General features: G+C 57.2%; 6 protein-coding genes across 6 annotated transcripts; 4 read left to right on the top strand and 2 right to left on the bottom strand.

The window, feature by feature from the left end:
• The first annotated feature begins 185 nt into the window (after window positions 1-185).
• Window positions 186-1,494, top strand: B0T26DRAFT_386244 (metal homeostatis protein BSD2). The gene is made up of 3 exons (XM_060434738.1): window positions 186-291; window positions 352-795; window positions 871-1,494. The coding sequence occupies exons 1-3, from the start codon at window positions 271-273 to the stop codon at window positions 1,459-1,461; spliced, it is 1,056 nt and encodes a 351-aa protein (XP_060295486.1). The 5' UTR covers window positions 186-270; the 3' UTR covers window positions 1,462-1,494.
• Window positions 1,495-2,514: 1,020 nt separating this feature from the next.
• B0T26DRAFT_754191 (protein-L-isoaspartate O-methyltransferase) lies at window positions 2,515-3,282 on the top strand (the record flags this gene model as incomplete). Its single annotated transcript, XM_060445799.1, has 1 exon — window positions 2,515-3,282. The coding sequence occupies one exon, from the start codon at window positions 2,515-2,517 to the stop codon at window positions 3,280-3,282; it is 768 nt and encodes a 255-aa protein (XP_060295487.1).
• A 443-nt stretch (window positions 3,283-3,725) lies between these two features.
• On the bottom strand, window positions 3,726-4,517 carry B0T26DRAFT_804742 (uncharacterized protein; the record flags this gene model as incomplete). The annotated part of the gene is made up of 2 exons (XM_060447135.1): window positions 3,726-3,750; window positions 3,802-4,517. The coding sequence occupies 2 exons, from the start codon at window positions 4,515-4,517 to the stop codon at window positions 3,726-3,728; spliced, it is 741 nt and encodes a 246-aa protein (XP_060295488.1).
• A 4,485-nt stretch (window positions 4,518-9,002) lies between these two features.
• On the top strand, window positions 9,003-9,491 carry B0T26DRAFT_719721 (uncharacterized protein). The gene has a single exon (XM_060442437.1). It carries the CDS (start codon window positions 9,010-9,012, stop codon window positions 9,421-9,423), a length of 414 nt encoding a protein of 137 aa, XP_060295489.1. The 5' UTR covers window positions 9,003-9,009; the 3' UTR covers window positions 9,424-9,491.
• Window positions 9,492-10,310: 819 nt separating this feature from the next.
• On the top strand, window positions 10,311-11,306 carry B0T26DRAFT_598279 (heterokaryon incompatibility protein-domain-containing protein; the record flags this gene model as incomplete). Its single annotated transcript, XM_060435666.1, has 1 exon — window positions 10,311-11,306. A coding segment is annotated over one exon (996 nt), but the record flags the coding sequence as incomplete, so codon positions are not given.
• A 2,245-nt stretch (window positions 11,307-13,551) lies between these two features.
• On the bottom strand, window positions 13,552-15,885 carry B0T26DRAFT_834139 (POT family-domain-containing protein). Its single transcript, XM_060447499.1, has 4 exons — window positions 15,792-15,885; window positions 15,103-15,708; window positions 14,410-15,036; window positions 13,552-14,342 (listed from the first exon to the last, which is right to left on the bottom strand). The coding sequence occupies exons 1-4, from the start codon at window positions 15,793-15,795 to the stop codon at window positions 13,705-13,707; spliced, it is 1,875 nt and encodes a 624-aa protein (XP_060295491.1). The 5' UTR covers window positions 15,796-15,885; the 3' UTR covers window positions 13,552-13,704.
• Window positions 15,886-16,728: the final 843 nt, after the last annotated feature.

Below are 16,728 nucleotides of genomic sequence, written 5' to 3' on the forward strand. Positions count from 1 at the left end.
GCAGTGCCTACTTGCGTCAAACACCAATCTTCCTCTGCGAACTCCTGACGGAGCGACGCGCGCTCTTTCGATTCTCCTCTGTCTCTGCACCTGTTTCTAAACCAATCTCCGTTCTTCTTCCTTGTAGACCATCCGTTTCAATTCCTTTCCTTTCCCTTCCGACGCCCGACGACTTGACTGTCCCCTGTCTCTTCCCTAAACTCGGCGCAATTGACAAGAGAGTGGATCGGTGAGATAGCCGACCACCCATCGAGTCGGGCACTTCCCAGGATGTCTGGACACTACGAGAGGGTATGCAGATATTTTCCATCATTACGTCCTTCTGCGACGTGTCTGACAGGCGATTTCTAGGTCAACGCCCAGGACGAGGACGAACCCGAAACACCGACTGCGCCTTTGCCGAGGGCCCCGTACCCAATCCCGAACTCGCCGCCACCGTCATTTCATTCAAGAGCGTCGTCGATATTATCGAGAGAGCGAGAGCACAGAGTCGACCCCGACCTGGCCGATGCATTTGATGCCGATGGCGACGAGAGCGACGATGAGGCGGACGATACGCAGCGGTTGGTTCCCAACAACTCGCTTCCCGCGGATAGCGAGCCCAGCGCGACCACACCCAGGCCGCCGCACCCAGCGGGCGGCCAAATGTCGCAGTCGCAGACCGCCGCCACGGCCGCGTCTGCACCAACATCGCTCAGAGTGTATGGGAGTGGCATTCAATCCGACGGTGTTTTTTCCAATTTGGCTGCACGGCCTGAGCGAGGAAATGAGGTCGAGAAGGAGGAGCAACCTCCGGTACGTGCATCGCACTGTCTATTGCGACTTTGACTGTCGACCCCTGAGCAACGACTAACTTTGCGGCCCTTTTAGACGTACGAACAGGCAGCAGCCGATGCGGCTCCTCCGTACTGGGAGACAACCATCCTGGCCCCCGGCCTTGGCGGGCCCGACGACGTGTACATCGATGGCATGCCTGTCGGCTCCTTCTTCAGCTTCGTGTGGAACGGCCTGATCTCGATGTCGTTCCAGCCCTTCATCGGCTTTCTGCTCACGTACCTTCTCCACTCCACGCACGCTGCCAAGAACGGCTCGCGGGCTGGCCTCGGCATCACGCTTATCCAGTACGGCTTCCAGATGAAGGGCAGCCCCAGCTCCGGGTCGGGTGCTGGTGGAATGAACCCGGACAATGCTGGCGACAACTACACCGGTCCCCCGGACCCGAATGCCCACGAATTCGACCCCAGCACGGTTGACGGAGACGGTAGCTCGGGGTTTGCCGGCATCGAGGGCAGCGATTGGGCGGCCTACATTCTGATGATTGTTGGCTGGTTCATTCTTATTAGGGCTGTGAGCGACTACCTTAAGACGCGGAGGCACGAGCAGCTGGTTCTACAAAGCCCCGACCGGGGGCTGGGCATACCCATCATTGCCGAAGGCGAGAGGTCCGAGACGGTGGTATGACCTGGTCAGTTTTTGTTTTGCTTCACGGCTCGCGGCGTTCGAGGCTCGAAGACCCGCTCACTGTATCATTCCGGCAGTGTCTTCAAATGGCGGCAGTTTCCTATGTTTTTGAACCTTTGGCGCTTTGCCTGTGGGTTACATCTCAAAGAAAATACATGATCCATTTCGTGCTTGTTGTGATTAGGGAACTTGACTTGTCTCGTGGTGTGGTAAAGCATCCCGCATCCCGCACCCCCGTCTCCAGTCTGTCTGTCAACTTTGACAGCCTCTCGGCGCGACATCTTAGATTCCTGCGATGGCTACGATATTACGCCGTAGGAATTAGATTCTCGAACTACAACATTGGTAGAAAGGACCAGAGACAGTGGAAAGGACTAGAGACTGTGGAAAGGACCAGAGACTGTGGCGATGTCTTTATCCAATAAAACAGAGCGAATACCGAGTACGGGCGCTGCCGCTGCCCATGGTCGCGAAATGAGGGGCAACGTGCGGGGCTGCAACGAGTTCACCTGGGGCAATTCCCGTGCTATTACATCACCCAACGTCAGCCCACCATCACGAAACTTGGCCTCTTGTCCTTTGTCGTCCCCTGCGATATTTCTGCATTGGTAGCCGGGACGGATAACTTAATCCGATGCCCGGCGAAACTGACCTCCTGGTTTTGCATTTACCACGACACGACGCCTTGGGCTAGCAGACCAAGGGCCCCTAAAGACTTTAGGTATCCGAGTTCCTGGCTAAGTCAGGCTCGCTCTCAACATTCGTCGTCTCCACGAGAATCCAACACTGGCGCCCGCGAGAGTTTCATGGTTGTCCTCATTCTCGCTGATACCTCGTCTATCACATTCCATACCTCGTTTATCACATTCGATACCCCTTTCTGCAAAAATCAGTGGTAGCTGCGCCGGAGCCAGCAGCAGACGAAACCAAGTCACTCGGCCAAAGGGACCTGCGGGGATCGGTTATATTTATAGACGAACAACACTCCCGGGTGCGCGACAGTATTTAGCATTCTCGACATCACATAACGACGCATACAACATCGTCGCAGCCATGGCTTGGCGCAGTTCGGGCGCGTCCAACCGGGACCTTATCGAGAACCTGTGGCGCAACAAGCTCATCCAGGACATGCGCGTCAAAGAAGCCTTCCTCAAGGTTGACCGTGCCCACTACGCGCCCTCATCCCCATACGAGGACCGCCCGCAGCCCATCGGCTACAGTGCCACCATCTCGGCTCCGCACATGCACGCCTCGGCCGTCGAGAGCCTGCTGCCCTTCCTGCTGCCCACGGTCGACGACCCGGACGCCCTCCCCGCTGCCGCGCCGCGCGGCCGCCGCGTGCTGGACATCGGCTCCGGCTCCGGCTACCTAACTCACGTCATGGCGGAGCTGGCCGGGCCCGAGGGTGTCGTCGTCGGCGTCGAGCACATCGCCGCCCTGCGCGACCTCGGCGAGAGGAACATGAGCAAGTCGGCCGAGGGCCGCGAGATGCTCGCCGAGGGCCGCGTGCGCTTCCGCGTCGGCGACGGCCGCAAGGGCTGGGTCGAGCCCGACGAGCAGCAGCAGGACGACAGCGCAGCGGCACCCACGGCAACGACGCCAGGGTGGGACGCCATCCACGTCGGCGCCAGCGCGACCGAGCTCCACCCCGCCCTGCTCGCGCAGATGCGCGCTCCCGGCCGCATGTTCATCCCCGTCGACGACGACCCAGACGGCTACGGCCAGCACGTGTGGTGCGTCGACAAGGACAAGGAGGGAGAGGTCACCAAGACGAGGCTCTTCGGCGTCAAGTATGTGCCGTTGACCGATGCACCGGCGTGAGTCTGGCTCTGGGAGAATGGGGCTTCACGGGCTCGTTTTTATGGGTTGGCGTTCTTTATTGGCGGGGTTTTGTCTTTCGAAGTTCTAGATGGGTAGCTGTGGAGGGGCCTTGTCCAATGGGAAACTCTTTGGAGGTCTTCTATTAAACATGGTGACTAGAAAGCCCCCTTTCAAGTGCCATCTCGGACTCTGTCCGTAATTATGAGCGCTTGAGAGAACATCTGCCTGAAACCCGCGGCTTACAGAGAGGGTGGTTGAGCTTCGACTAGAGTTGGGGGTAAAAGCATTTATTTGTATATACACACTATCTGCGGACTGATCTCTATATAAAAGAAATGAAACTATCCAGAACAATCCAAACGAATCCAAGACTCTCTCGCACATATATACAATCCCAAGTCGAAGCAAGAAACCACATCTTCTTTATACACTCACCGTCGGCATCATAGCCACCACGGGTAGTTGTAGCTACCACGGGTAGTTGTTGTTGACGCAGCCCTCTAGGGGTGGCCGGCGTACCACTCAGTGCCGAAGCGGCCGTTGGTCGACGTGATGACGGGGTTGCCGTGGGCGTCGTCGATGTAGGCGTTTCCGGCGCCGACGACATTGAGGAGGTAGTCGCGGGCCGGGGTGATGGCGCCGCCGGGACCCTCGGTATTCATGATGACACGCGCGCCGTTGGGCTTGTAGGCAACGACGTTGCCTGGGGCACTGTCAATGACGTTCTGGGAGAAGCCGCGCTCCTGGTTGGAGCCGTCGCTGGTCCATATGCGCACAGCGCCGTCGGTGCCGCGGATCAGAGAAACATCGCCCCAGATCCAGCCGTTCTGGTCCAAGCTGAACTCGAGCCACGTCGCCAGCAGCTGCGGCTGCCCGTTGAGGTTGCTGCCGTCGTCGCCGCGCGTGATGCGGCCCTCCCAGCGGTCAGGGAACGAGATGAAGCGCGTGTCGCCCCCGTTGATCCAGATGTGCTTGAACGGCACCGCGTCGCAGCTGTTGTGGTACGCGTAGAACCCACGGCGCTGGCTGTCCGAGTTCTTGATCCACACGCCCTTGCCCTGGTCGCTGTCGCCCTCCGTGTACGTGCTGCTGCCAGAGCAGGCCCAGTCCGCGCTGGCGGCACCGGCAGCACCGGCGGCACCTGCGGCAGTGTTGTTGGCACGGTAGAGGCCGCTGGCGGGCAGAGCGGTGGCAGCGGCGAGGAAGCCGGCGAGGGTGATGATGGAGGCGAACATGGTGATTGAAGTGATGACAATAAACGGGATGAGTGTATTACTTTGAACGAGCGGAGTAGATATATCAAAGCTAAAACTAAGGCAAGAGTGTCGAATGGTGCTGAAAGTTGAAAGTTGAAAACAATGCTGAGGACTGAAGTTTAGAGGTTGGAAGACTGGTGAAGATTGTTGATCGTCGAAGAGAAGATGGCTTGGTGAGATAGAAAGGAGTTCACAACCTGGAGGTGATGCCGTGTTTTATCACATTCTAGTGTTGTCTGCGTGTCCAGGTAAACACTGTCAAATCACCAAGTCGCCGTGTCCTCAAGGACTTACCAGGGTTAGACTTCCTCATATGGCATGAAAGCCCAGAACTGCAAGTGTCGCCATGATGATTGCAGAGGCGGATGTGGGATAACTGATGCCAGACTCAGCCCGAGGATCGGAGCCAGGACCTGTAGATTCCGTTCCTGGAGATTCCGTTCCTGGATATTCCGTCCCTGGATCTCACGCTCAAGTTTAGGGGCACGGTTACCGCACCGGGCAGCTGGTAATGGCATGGCAGAGTTCGTCGTTCGCCTGGGATTCTAGTAGCGATCCTGGACCTGGCTGAGCCGCAGCGCATTCCCTGGATCTGTATAGACGTGTGGGGCAGAATTTTACGAACGAACATGGCGATTCCACAAGGAACGCCTGATTAACGCTAAAGACGGGCTGGTGCGGCGGTCGAGGCCGGGAGCCGGGGTAGCGATCCTTTGAGATTTGTTCCTGGATCCTGGGACATGATGCAACCCAACTTTGGTGGTAGGATCAGGAGTAATAAAGTGGAAACCTGGGCGATGGATTTGAACCTGGCTATCAAAGGGACAAGCAGGCAAGGGGCCCCCAAATCTAGCCATTTTGCATTCAAACCGGGTAAGGCTCCCTTCAGCGACCTCCATTTTCCCACAGCCTGTTTCCAGGAACATGCAATGGCATAGCCAGCGCATGAATAAAGTCACGTTTGTATAGGAAGGTTCGTGGGGCAAGGCACAGACTTCAGCGGCGCAAGGCACAGACTTCAGCAGCATGACCAAACAAAAACTCAAAAGGACACATGGTCTAATCAACGAAAAAGAGGTTTCGCAGTCATCAGAGTTGGTATGGTAAAGGTGATGGATTTTCTGTTTGCTCCCCTTGAAGAAACAGTTCCTCCTGGAATCAGGAGTATGTAATTAGTACTGTCAAGTATGGTGTACTGTCAAGTATAGTGTACTGTCAAGTATGGTGTACTGTCAAGTGTGGTGCTCATATCTAATTCCTCAGTGGCCCCTGGGATGTGGATATAATGATTCCGAATTTAAACGGAAATTGTACGTCTTATTTCGGAGAAATCCTCGGAATCGTCGTTGGGTCAAGGGTTGGCCAAAGAAAAAGGCAACCATATGCAGGCAAAGGCAGCCAACCAGGAAAAGGTAGCTAAGCAATATTTGCATGACCCCTCACGGCGATTTCGGCAAACCGCCAACCGCCAACCGCCTGTATTTCGATATCAGCTATCGTTTGTTCGTGAAATATTATGGAAATTGGAGCTGGTAACTACCAAACTCTGCCGCTTGATACTCTCGAGCAGGTCAGAGGTCTCTGGCAGTTCCGAGTAGCTCGCCATGAGGCCGAAAAATGGGCTCTTAGCGATATCAAGTTCTTGGTCTTTGATCAAGCCGACAGCCAGAGCGAGGGAGAGCCTAGCAGCAACAGGATCGATGGCGGACTGGACATCAACCGGAATGGAGACCCCGAGGAGCTCAGGGGAAAGTCGGATTGCAGGATATGCTCTGGTCTTCCAGAGTTCTCTCATGACCAGAAGACGCGGACCTTTCGGCTCTTCAGCCCCGCGAAAGCGCACCCATCGCTCCTGGCTGACCGCGTCATGTCTGTGGACGTGTGCAGACACTACGTTGCGGTATCCTACTGCTGGCCGGAGCCGGTCAAGGACGAGTGTGGCAACATCGTTAGGGTCGCGGGTACGTATCAAGTGCGAGACCTCGACGGTCGAACACGGAACAACCGCGCACCTGACCACGTCCTTGACCAGGCCGTCGACTTCGCCAACAACTGGGGGCTGCGCATGATATGGATTGACCAAGAATGCCTCCCCCAGCCCACACAAGACAGCCCGCAGCCCGACAAAGACTACCAACAGCTCGGCGTGCAGGCCATGGACATTGTTTATAACCGGGCTCTGGTCACTGCTGCTCTCCACGCCGGAGAGCTCACGAGCCAGGCGCAGCTCGACGCAGTACAGGAACTGATCTCCTTCGACGCTATCATGGACAAATTTCCGGGCAAGCTGCGAGTAAATATCAGCCCCCGGGCCCTTGACCATGTGCTGGAATTCCTCGACACGGTGGCACGCGACCGGTGGTACACGCGGGCTTGGATTGCCCAAGAGGCCCTGAGTGCCGGGGACCGCCTCGTGCTCGTCTTTCGGAGGCATATCTCGAGTATTAGCGGCATGGCTCGGTATCGATTCACCGACAAGTACCACGACCCCCCGCCGAAGCACTCGCTCGACTCACGAGCGAGCAGCCGCCCGGCCGAAATCGTCTGCATGCCCATGACGAGCTTCCAGCAACTTGTTAGAGTGGCTAGATTCTTGGTGCACCGCCGCCGCCAACCCCTCCGCCACCCCCTGACATCGCGCAGAGCCCCGTCCCCCCTGAGCATCGTGTCCGCGGCAGAACAGCTCCATCCCCAGCCACAAGAGTCTCGCGGAGAGATAGTGGAGATCTTCGGAGGGCAGAGCTATGGACAGCGCCGGTGGGTCGACGCCGCCGGGGCCTTGACGCTGCTCAAAGACCGAGGTTGCCGCGACTGGCAGGATCTCATCGCCATCGTGGCCAACATGTGCAACTACGAGATCCGCCTCAACACAGATGCCGTTGCCAGGAACTGCCAGTCTCTCCGCGTTGGCCTGCTGGCTCTGGCGCTTCTCAACGGGGACTTGTCGCTGCTGGTGCCCGAGGCGTACTCGTCGCCTGGAGGAAACCGCGGCAGCGAACAGGGAATGTTGGCGCCGTTTGACTCGGATTTCAAGAACATCAGCCACTTCTCCGTGCAGCGCCGAGGCCTAGCCATGCCCCGAGTCCACAAGCACGTGTTCAACAACCTGGACGCGCCAGGGCTGCGTCTGCCTGCGTACATCTGGACCGTCACAGACCAGATATCCCTGGCCCCCATGAAGAAGAAGTGGGCAGAGACATGGCACAGACTCAAGCGCTTCCGCACCATCGTCCAGCGCCTCGAGGGACAGACAGCCGAGGCCTTCAGCTTCCGAAGAGCCGCCGTTTCGAAGCACTTTGCAACGGCGAACACGGCGCAGAGGGCAAGGGACGAGATGATCGCATCCGGCCGCATAGCCACCGGCTCAGCGATATGGGGCCGTCTCGACCCCACAGGAGTTGACTGCAGACTGGTTCTTGAAGCGCAGCGCGTTGAGGCCGACCCTGGGCTGCAGGAGCTTCTCGCCGAGATTCTTTTTGATGTTCTCCGCTACCTGGCCTCGCTGGCAGACCCGCGTGCGAGCGGCGTGGCAAACAGTCTTTGGCAGTCGGTGCGGGCGGATCTCGCGCACAAAGAGCGGCTAGACATACCGGACGAGGTCGGCGACGCCCTATTCGCCCACGTTGACGTCGTCAGTGCGCCGTGGAAGACGCTGCAGCTTGATCGCGGCCGCGGAGGCGAGTACGCCCAGCTGTGGTTTGTCGACCGCATCATGCGGCACGGCGCGCTCTGGGTCGGCAGATATAACCGTGTTCCGCTGTGGCAAGCGCTAGACGGGGGGACGCTTCTGCTCGTGCCGCCTGAGCTGAGGGGCGAGTTGTTGCGGGAGGAGCGTCGAGACGAGGAGGGAACGGGCGAGAAAGGAACGGGCGAGAAGGGAACGGGCGAGAAAGGAACGGGCGAGAAGGGAACGGGCGAGAAGGGAACGGGCGAGAAGGCAGCGCGCCGGGAGGACCCTCGAGAGAAGGCCAAAGAGGAGCCTGCGGCGGCAACGGCGGCGTCAGTAGCAAACCCGACGCCTCAGCGAGTCCCAGCACCACTCGCTCTCCCACTGGGCAACGACGACAACTCCGACGACGACAACGACTCCAACGACGACGACTCCGACTCCGACTCGGCCACGCGGCCCCCGTATAAGATCCCCGCCGATATTAACACCGCCGAACCAGGCAGCGGCATCGGGGAGCTGGCCTCGACGCTGCTCGGCCGGCAGTTCTCGCTCCAGTTCCAAACCACATGGTTGTCGTCGATGGTGGCGGGGACGCGGACGGCGGCGGGTGAGCACGTCGACGTCAGCGCGGGGATGCTGGCGCACCTGAAGGACATCGAGGCGCGGGGGTCGTGGACGGCGGCGGCGGATGCGCGGCGGGCGCGTGATCTCGTGGCTGTGTTCGACGTCGACGGCCCTTGCACCGTTGCTACTCCCTTCAACCACGACTGGGAGTGGCTGCCGCGTCCGGAGCTACGGAGTATGAGCGCTTGCTGGGTCGTGGAGCGTATCGTCGTCCCGGTGGATGCGGATCGGTATGGGGTAGTGTTTGGGGGTGTGTCGAGCGGCGACCGTGGCGGGGTTGTGCGAGAGGCACAGGCTGCGGGCGAGTCGGTAGGGCCGTCGTCTTTGAATGCGGGCGAGTCGGCAGGGCAGTCGTCTTTGAGTGCGGGCGAGTCGGCAGGGCACTCGTCTTTGAATGCGGGCGATTCGGCAGGGCAGTCGTCTTTGAATGCTGGAACGGCAGTGGGTACCGTTGCAGATGGATCGGAAATCATTGCCTCAGTTGAAGACTGCATCATGGTTGAAAGGGCCCCAGCTTTCCGTGTGGTGGGCAAGATAAGGGGGTTGTGGCAGTTGATGGACCTGCCCTTGCAGGAGTACATCTTTAGCTAAACGAAAGCAGTGTGTTGCAGCCGTTTGCTTCATCGGTTTCTTTCCTGCTTCTGCGCTGTGGTTCTGCTTCTGCGCTGTGGTTGTGGTTCTGTGCTGGTCCTGCTTCTGTGCTGTGGTCCTGCTTCCCCCGTCGTTCTCTTATGCATTAAACCGAGCCTGAGGGTAGAGAGGGACGACGAAATGTGCGAACCGTTGTGCTGAAATATGGCAAAGCATCCCCTTAAGAACTTTTCTACACCGACTTGCGTTCGTTGAGCTCCGGTGCTGAGGCCAATGATTCAGTCCCATTCTAATCAAATACGAAGGCTCATGGGAAAAAAGGGTCACCGTCCCCAGTGCAAGATCCAGAACGCTCTGTCCTGAAACTGGCTAGATTAAACTCGCCAGCTGCCTAGTTAACGAGCTAGTCTTTCCTAGCATGAAAAGATAACTGCCTCCAGGGCTGTTACAGGGCGTCCAACGAGTTTGAACGGACCCGTAGGGCATAGGACGGCCCCTGGCAAACGCTATAGACCGTAAGATTTTAATTAGTGGTCACTGGTCACTGTGCTTCGTTCCGACTTCGGTGCCCATTCTGACTTCGGTGCCCATTCTGTATGAATTTTGCATTATGCATATATGTAGGCAGAATTTGCATTCATACAGTGTTTGTCGGCTAGGCCCAATTGGTGCTGCTCCCTGCATACTGCTCCCTGCACATCAATCTGCAAGCTCCGCCTCCAAACGGCCTCGCCAAACGGCCTCGGAATTTCAAACCACACACGTCGAGCGTCCAAGGATTCATACTTGCTCTCTTTTCCAACCCCCACCCCCCCCGCAACGAAGCGAAGCACGTATATATCCTCCCAATCAGGCGCATTCTTCGGTCCTCTCAATTCGCGCTCACGATGAGGCTTCTCAACACTAAAACGCTCGAGCTCGAGCCCTTTTCCGACACGAGGGCCTCGGCCGTCTCCTACGCCATCCTCTCCCATACTTGGGATGATGACGAGGTCACGTTCGACGACATGAGAGATCCCCCGGCTGCCGCCGCGAAAGCTGGGTTCGCCAAGATTTCCGCAAGCTGCGAAAAGGCGATCGAGCTGGGCCTCAATTACGTCTGGTCCGACACATGCTGCATCGACAAGTCTTCCAGCGCCGAGCTGTCCGAGGCTATCAACTCCATGTTTCGGTGGTATAAAGAGGCCGAAGTCTGCTTCGCCTTCCTCTCGGACCTCCCCGCAGGCAGTGACGTCTTCGCCGACCCCTTGTCATTCACCGCCTGCAAGTGGTTCTCCCGCGGCTGGACTCTCCAGGAGCTTATCGCCCCAATGAACTTGACATTCTTTGACGGCGAGTGGAACGCTGTCGGCACTAAGATCGAACTCCAGGAGGCGGTAACTCTAGCCACCCGGATTCCCCAGGGAATACTAGACGGATCGATATCCCTTTCTTCGATCCCCCTGGCAGCTCGAATGTCGTGGGCCGCCAACAGGGACACGACACGACCAGAGGATAAAGCCTATTGCCTATTGGGAATCTTCGGCGTCAACATGTCCATGATCTACGGCGAGGGACCAAAAGCTTTTCAGCGACTGCAGGAAGAGATCCTGCGCAAGACGACCGACCTGTCCATATTTGCCTGGAAGGCCACGGAGAGACTGGTCGGGTTTGACCGCTTCCGAGGCATCCTCGCCCAGTCCCCATCGGAGTTTGCCGACTGCGGGGATATCGAGCTATTGAACAGCCAGTTCCGGTTCCGTGACGAGATCAGTCTCACAAACAAGGGAGTCAAGATCAGCATGCCGCTGCACAACTTTGGCCAGGGGCGGTTTCTCATGAACCTGGACTGCCAAAGACCTGTGAAGAATAGGCCGCCAACATCTGTGGGCATCTACTTGAAGCGGGCTGTGGATACGTATTATCGTTCCGATGCCAGCGACATGGCCACACCATGGGGGTTTAGCCATGCCGAGTCTGCTCGCCCTATATATCTGGCGTGGGCGGTCGTCGACGAGGCAAAGCCGTTCTTATCCACCCAAACCGACGACAGCCACAACGATTGCAACCGGGTTTGGTTCCAGTTCTACACGGGGACCTTGTCCTACGAGGTGCAAAACCTGAGAGCGGTCCCAGACGCGTACTGGGAATCCAACGGGCGATACTTTTCCATCGGCGACTTTCCCGAATTCGTTTGCCTCGTGCGCTTCTCTATCAAGACGAGCGCACACTACGCAGAACACGGGAATTTCACAGACGATAAGGTTGACGTCGAGGAGACCGACTCTTTTATTGTGGTTTGCCGCATTCCGAAGCGAGGCGTTGAGAACGAGGTTCGCGTGAGCATCACCCAGCCACACGTTCTACGACGCCGTGTTACGAGCGAGTTAGACCCGGAAAGATTCATCGACCCCTTCACCAACATCGACGATTTTGGAACCCTAGGCGAAGTGCTGAGGTTCTCGGGATACCGAATATACGAGGGTTACTCGGAGGAACGTAGCATTGCGGTCACCCATACTAATTCTCGATTCGATTTCGACTACGTGATATCGGCAAGTGTGGCCGAGGATTCCCAGACGGGCTCGTATTTTGTCAAGGTGGACGTGAACCGGCCAGAGTCGGATTCCGAAGGCGTTTCTCCGCTTAGTTCTCCCACGGTGGATGATGGGCCGGGTAAGGGGCGGTTTTGGAGAAGGAAAAGGGGTTGAAACCCTTTGTTTTGCTTGTGGGAGTGTTCTGACGCCTGAGGAATCGAGCTCTGTCCGGGGCGCTCTGCACAGGCTTCTACGATCCCTTACCTCGATAAAGAATTACGACGGTCTTTGGTTCACTCACCCGGCTTTTTGACGGCTGGACGGGGGCTCTGAGAAGCCAGTCCGTTTGTTGGATATCTAACTGAAAATACATAGGCCCTGGTCGGACCTTAAAGACAAGAAAAGAAAGACCATCAAGAACAGAAAAGAAGACCATCAAGAACAGAAAAGAAAGACCATCAAGATCCAAGAGAACCCTAGTCCATCGGGAGGTGATTAGTCTGAATTGGTTACAGGACACGAGTTGAGTTGAGTCGAGTTGAGTAACCCAGAGAAGTGCCGATGACTGAAACCTTTGATAACAAACTGTGCCGTACTTCATTGGGTAGGACACAGAAACGCGAGCTAATTCTTCTCGCCCAGAACAGGTCACAGGCGCAATTACCTCGAAACCGATTGTAGCGCTTGCAGTTTCGACATCCCTTATCCCTTATCCCGAAACCCGCACACTACAGCCATGTTTACCCTTCGTGGGGACATACGAGCCTGGGTCGTGTCCACTGAGTTTCTGTACGGCACAAGCAGCTGACCCCGGACCTAGTTATAACTCTTGGGATTGCAAAGCTCAGAGCCGGAAACCTGCAACCGGCTTTGGCTGAGGCGGGGACAGACGAAGCACCCGTATTGCTAGTCTATATTCTCTAGTCCCCTTTTGAGTTCCTCGGACGAGAAAGACCAACACTGGCAAATAGCGAAAAACATATGGACAGCCCAGGCGAGCATCACCACGAAGGCCCTGGTTCTGGAGACATATCCCACCCTACGACAGGAACATGAGACCACGTCAGGGGGACGTAGGGGTAGACGTAGGGGTAGCTTAAAGAGCGTTGTTTTCCATACAAAAAAAGGGGCAGCTGGAGCCCATATATACGATTAGAGCGGGCGCAGCGAGCGTTGCCAGGCGGGGCGGGCTAGGGGGTTGTCTCTTTGCGCTTTTGTCTGGAATAGTTGAAAAAACACGATACCGACGAAGAGTTGCTGGGTGCAGTCCAATGACATAGAGTTCTGCTCGGCTATTCATGGCTTCGGCAGACAGGATAGCTGGAAGGGAAGGACAGAATACGTGACGACTGGGAAAAAAGATGCCGATTTCACAGCACATGACCAGTGCTGTCGGGACAGGCAAAATTTGAGGCCGAAAGGTTTGTCGATATCACATGGCGATAGATTTGAGAGTCTCACGCCGATGCCTGCTCCGTAAGATTCACAGCTTGTAACAAGAGTTAAGAACCACAACAACGTTGAACAGACAAGGACTATAGGCACTGAGGAGACAATATGTCGAACAATCTGCGCCTATTTAGACACAAGGACATCGCAGGCATTACATCCCCAGCCTCCTAGCTTCAAGAAATCACCCAACGCTACTCCCACCCAACCTACTCCTACCCAACCTACTTCCACCCAAAAGAACGTCAAACACTGATTAGACACCAGGCGGCAGTATCGTCTGCACTTTCCCACGCTCAACTGTCTCGACCTAACATCAGTCCGACTTGACGGCAATTTTCTCATCCACTGGGCTAGTCAGGAGCTTGTCTTCCCTTGCCTGGTTGTTCTCGGCGTCGCTGTCGTCCGAGTCGCGCTTCATGTCCTGGAAGTCCGTGTTGATGACAAACTCCTCCTTGTCGAGGTGGCGGAACGTGAACCAAAAGACGACTGTGAGGACGGCTCCAACAATGGTAGGGCCGGCAAAAGCCCAAATGAGATACGGATCCTGGATGGCGGGGGCGGTGGCGAGGCCGATGGCGGCCGAGATGGCCACCATGAACAGATTGATGGACGCGACGAGGCCCTTCATGTTCTTAGGCGAGCGCGAGTACGCGATGCCGTAGGCTGTCACGTTGATAAAGATCTCCGAGATGGCCGTGATGATGATGGGGATCGAGTATAGACTGTACGATACCGTTGATAGCGGGTTGACGCCCTCCGGGAGCCGGCCGTCGCACGTGGTTGCGTTGTACCCGCAGGGAGACGTCTGGTAGACGTAGTACTGGAGGACCGAGAACCCGATCGAGCCGATAGTGCAGACGGCGAACCCAAAGGTCATGCGAGAGATGGCGCCCCACTTGATTCCAAAGCGCAGAAGAAGGGGGTAAACAATGTGGTTCATGAAAGGGACCACTACCCGCGTGTCAGATTTCACGTCCTGTGGGTTTGTCTCAAGGGAGATGTGCATTTGACGACTTACTGACGACGATGCTGACGGAATTGAGGTTGTCTAGAAGATCGTTGGGGAGCCCGTTCGTTTCCATCGACGCAGTCAAAGCGTTGGCGGCGGCACCGAGACCGCCGTCGTTGATCTGGAAGATGGGCTGGAAGATAAAGATGCCGCAGGCTTGGAACGTCCGCCGCACGTCCTCCACGAACTGGTCGTCGTAGTGATAGACCTTGGTGCTGCCTGCAGCGGCACGCACACTAGGTTTACCATGTTCCCAGAAGCCCTTGCGGCCGAACGACTTGATGCCGCCGTGGCGGAGACAATCGCCAAGGACCTTGAACACGTTGCCCAGGTCCGAGCCGCCAGGTGGTTGCTTGACGAGACGGGGGTTTAGATACCAGAGAAGAGGGGGAAGCATGAGATACAGGATCGTGGGGATGAGGTAGGCTGCCCAGTACCCCACAATCTTGGCGAGATAGGTGGTGGGGATACCGAAGCAGGCGCCAATGTTGATCAGGAGGTAAAACCACAGCATGACGCTGGTAAGAGACTCCTCCGGGTCAACGATAACCTTTTCGCCGTTTTCCGTGATCACGTGGGCAACCTTGTGGGGGCTCTGGTCCATGATGGTCGGGGAGATGTTTGGCTTGAACTGGGCTGTCGAGAAGTATCAGCGGTGTTTTTCCGGATCAGAGAGCAAAGCCGACCACGTCAAGTACACACCTGCACCAATAGACAGCATGTACAGGGAGAGAGCAAAGGGCCCAATGGCATTGCCCGACTGCAGGACTGGCGGGAGCGCCGAGATGATCATGATGACGTGGGCAACGCCGCAGACGGCCACACCCCAGCAGATCATCTTGAAGCGGCCGTACTTGGTGTCGGCGAGCCAGCCAAAGTAGACGGGCAGGGCGTATGCGAGAAACTTGAAGGCCTCGGTCATTGCCGTGGCCGTAACGGTGCCCTTGCCCAAGGCGCCGGCTGTGGACTTGGAGCCCGGGGCCGTGGCTCCCGCCCCGTTTCCATCTGCCGGCAGCTTGGCGCGGATGAAGTTCTTGTAGACCTGGTTGCAGCCGTAGTACGAGGCGCGCTCGGCAAACTCTACAGCACAGAGGTAGTAGCAGGTGCTGGGCATCTTGCCTGCAACGCGGCGCAGCGTCGACCTCTCCTCCTCGGTCGGGATGACGAGTCCGTGGTACGTCTCGTGGACATCATCATCAGGGGCGCCCGTGACAGCTTCGTTCCTGTACGCCGGCAGCGACTTGCCCTCGGACGACTGGCGTACCTCGCCGATCGACGCCCGGAGCGTGGGAATTGATGTGCCAGTATCTGTCCGACCGCGGCCACGTCAGTGTTTTGTCCCGCCGACGAAGCCAATAGGGGGGGCGGGGCAGGATGGATCGTGAACATACCCATGGCGTAAAACTCGGCGTGGGGAGGCGGCCGAGACTTGAGACTTGGGAGAGCGTCGCGCTGCTTGTGGACGGCGAGGTCTCTGGTTCTCGGGAAGGGACGCCTACAGTTATCAAGGAAAGGCGGGACGGGCGCCTGCAGTTATCAATGAAAGGGGACGGGAAACGTCTGGGGGATGCCGAAGCATTCCCAGCAGATAATGATTTTCCATCAATGCGGACGCATCTTTTCCGGCCTGCAAGTGCACCGTCTTTGCGGTACAACCGATTTGCACATGCTTGAGCTGGCTGCCAAGTACTGAGGCGCCGTAGCATGCATTCATACTTTGTGCATTTCCCATTTCCCCTTTCAAGCTGCCGGTCGGACGTCTTGTGAACCGGTGGCTGCGACGTGCCGTCTGTGTTTGGCAGGCGGCTTGCTGGTTGTTTGCTAGCTGTAGCGACCCAAGCTTGAGCCAAGCCGGGCCAAGACAGCTTTTTGGGTCCACGACTTATCGCAAGCACCCATCATCAGCGACCTTTTGACTCCAAACGGCCCCGGATATTCTGGCGATCCGCGGCGTTGGCCAATCAGCGTGTCCCCACAGCAGCTGGGCGTGTAATCAGCAGCTGGGCGTGTAATCCGCAGCCGCAGACTGGCCGTGGCGCGCTGGAAGCAACCGAGACCACCGCGCGGAACCATGCATCCAATTTAGGCAGGTGCCTTCGAAACCTTAAAGCAGCGCAGAGACGGGGTGTGACGCTCCCATCTATACCCCAGACCCAAACTCTAAGTACACTAGAGCACCCAAACTCCAAGTACACTAGAGCGCTGCCAGTGCTCTGTCACGCAATTGCCGACCCACATTGCCCACGCTGCCACATCCCGAGGAAGTGGCCGCCGTTATCAGATGCAACCTGGATTAGCCTGAAGGCGACGGCCAATCCCGTCAACCAA

This window comes from Lasiosphaeria miniovina, assembly GCF_030549165.1.
Source record: "Lasiosphaeria miniovina strain SMH2392-1A chromosome Unknown B0T26scaffold_5, whole genome shotgun sequence".
Lineage (NCBI taxonomy): Eukaryota > Fungi > Ascomycota > Sordariomycetes > Sordariales > Lasiosphaeriaceae > Lasiosphaeria > Lasiosphaeria miniovina.

Excerpts from the sequence above, each read along its gene's own strand:
- B0T26DRAFT_386244 (XM_060434738.1), top strand. The coding sequence starts at position 271 with ATGTCTGGACACTACGAGAGG. Across the intron at positions 292-351 it reads TGTCTGGACACTACGAGAGG|GTCAACGCCCAGGACGAGGA; the intron begins GTATGCAGATAT and ends GGCGATTTCTAG. Across the intron at positions 796-870 it reads AGAAGGAGGAGCAACCTCCG|ACGTACGAACAGGCAGCAGC; the intron begins GTACGTGCATCG and ends CGGCCCTTTTAG.
- B0T26DRAFT_719721 (XM_060442437.1), top strand. The coding sequence starts at position 9,010 with ATGAGCGCTTGCTGGGTCGTGGAGCGTATCGTCGTCCCGGTGGATGCG.
- B0T26DRAFT_834139 (XM_060447499.1), bottom strand. Across the intron at positions 15,037-15,102 it reads CATGCTGTCTATTGGTGCAG|CCCAGTTCAAGCCAAACATC; the intron begins GTGTGTACTTGA and ends ACTTCTCGACAG. Across the intron at positions 14,343-14,409 it reads TTCCGTCAGCATCGTCGTCA|TGGTCCCTTTCATGAACCAC; the intron begins GTAAGTCGTCAA and ends ACACGCGGGTAG.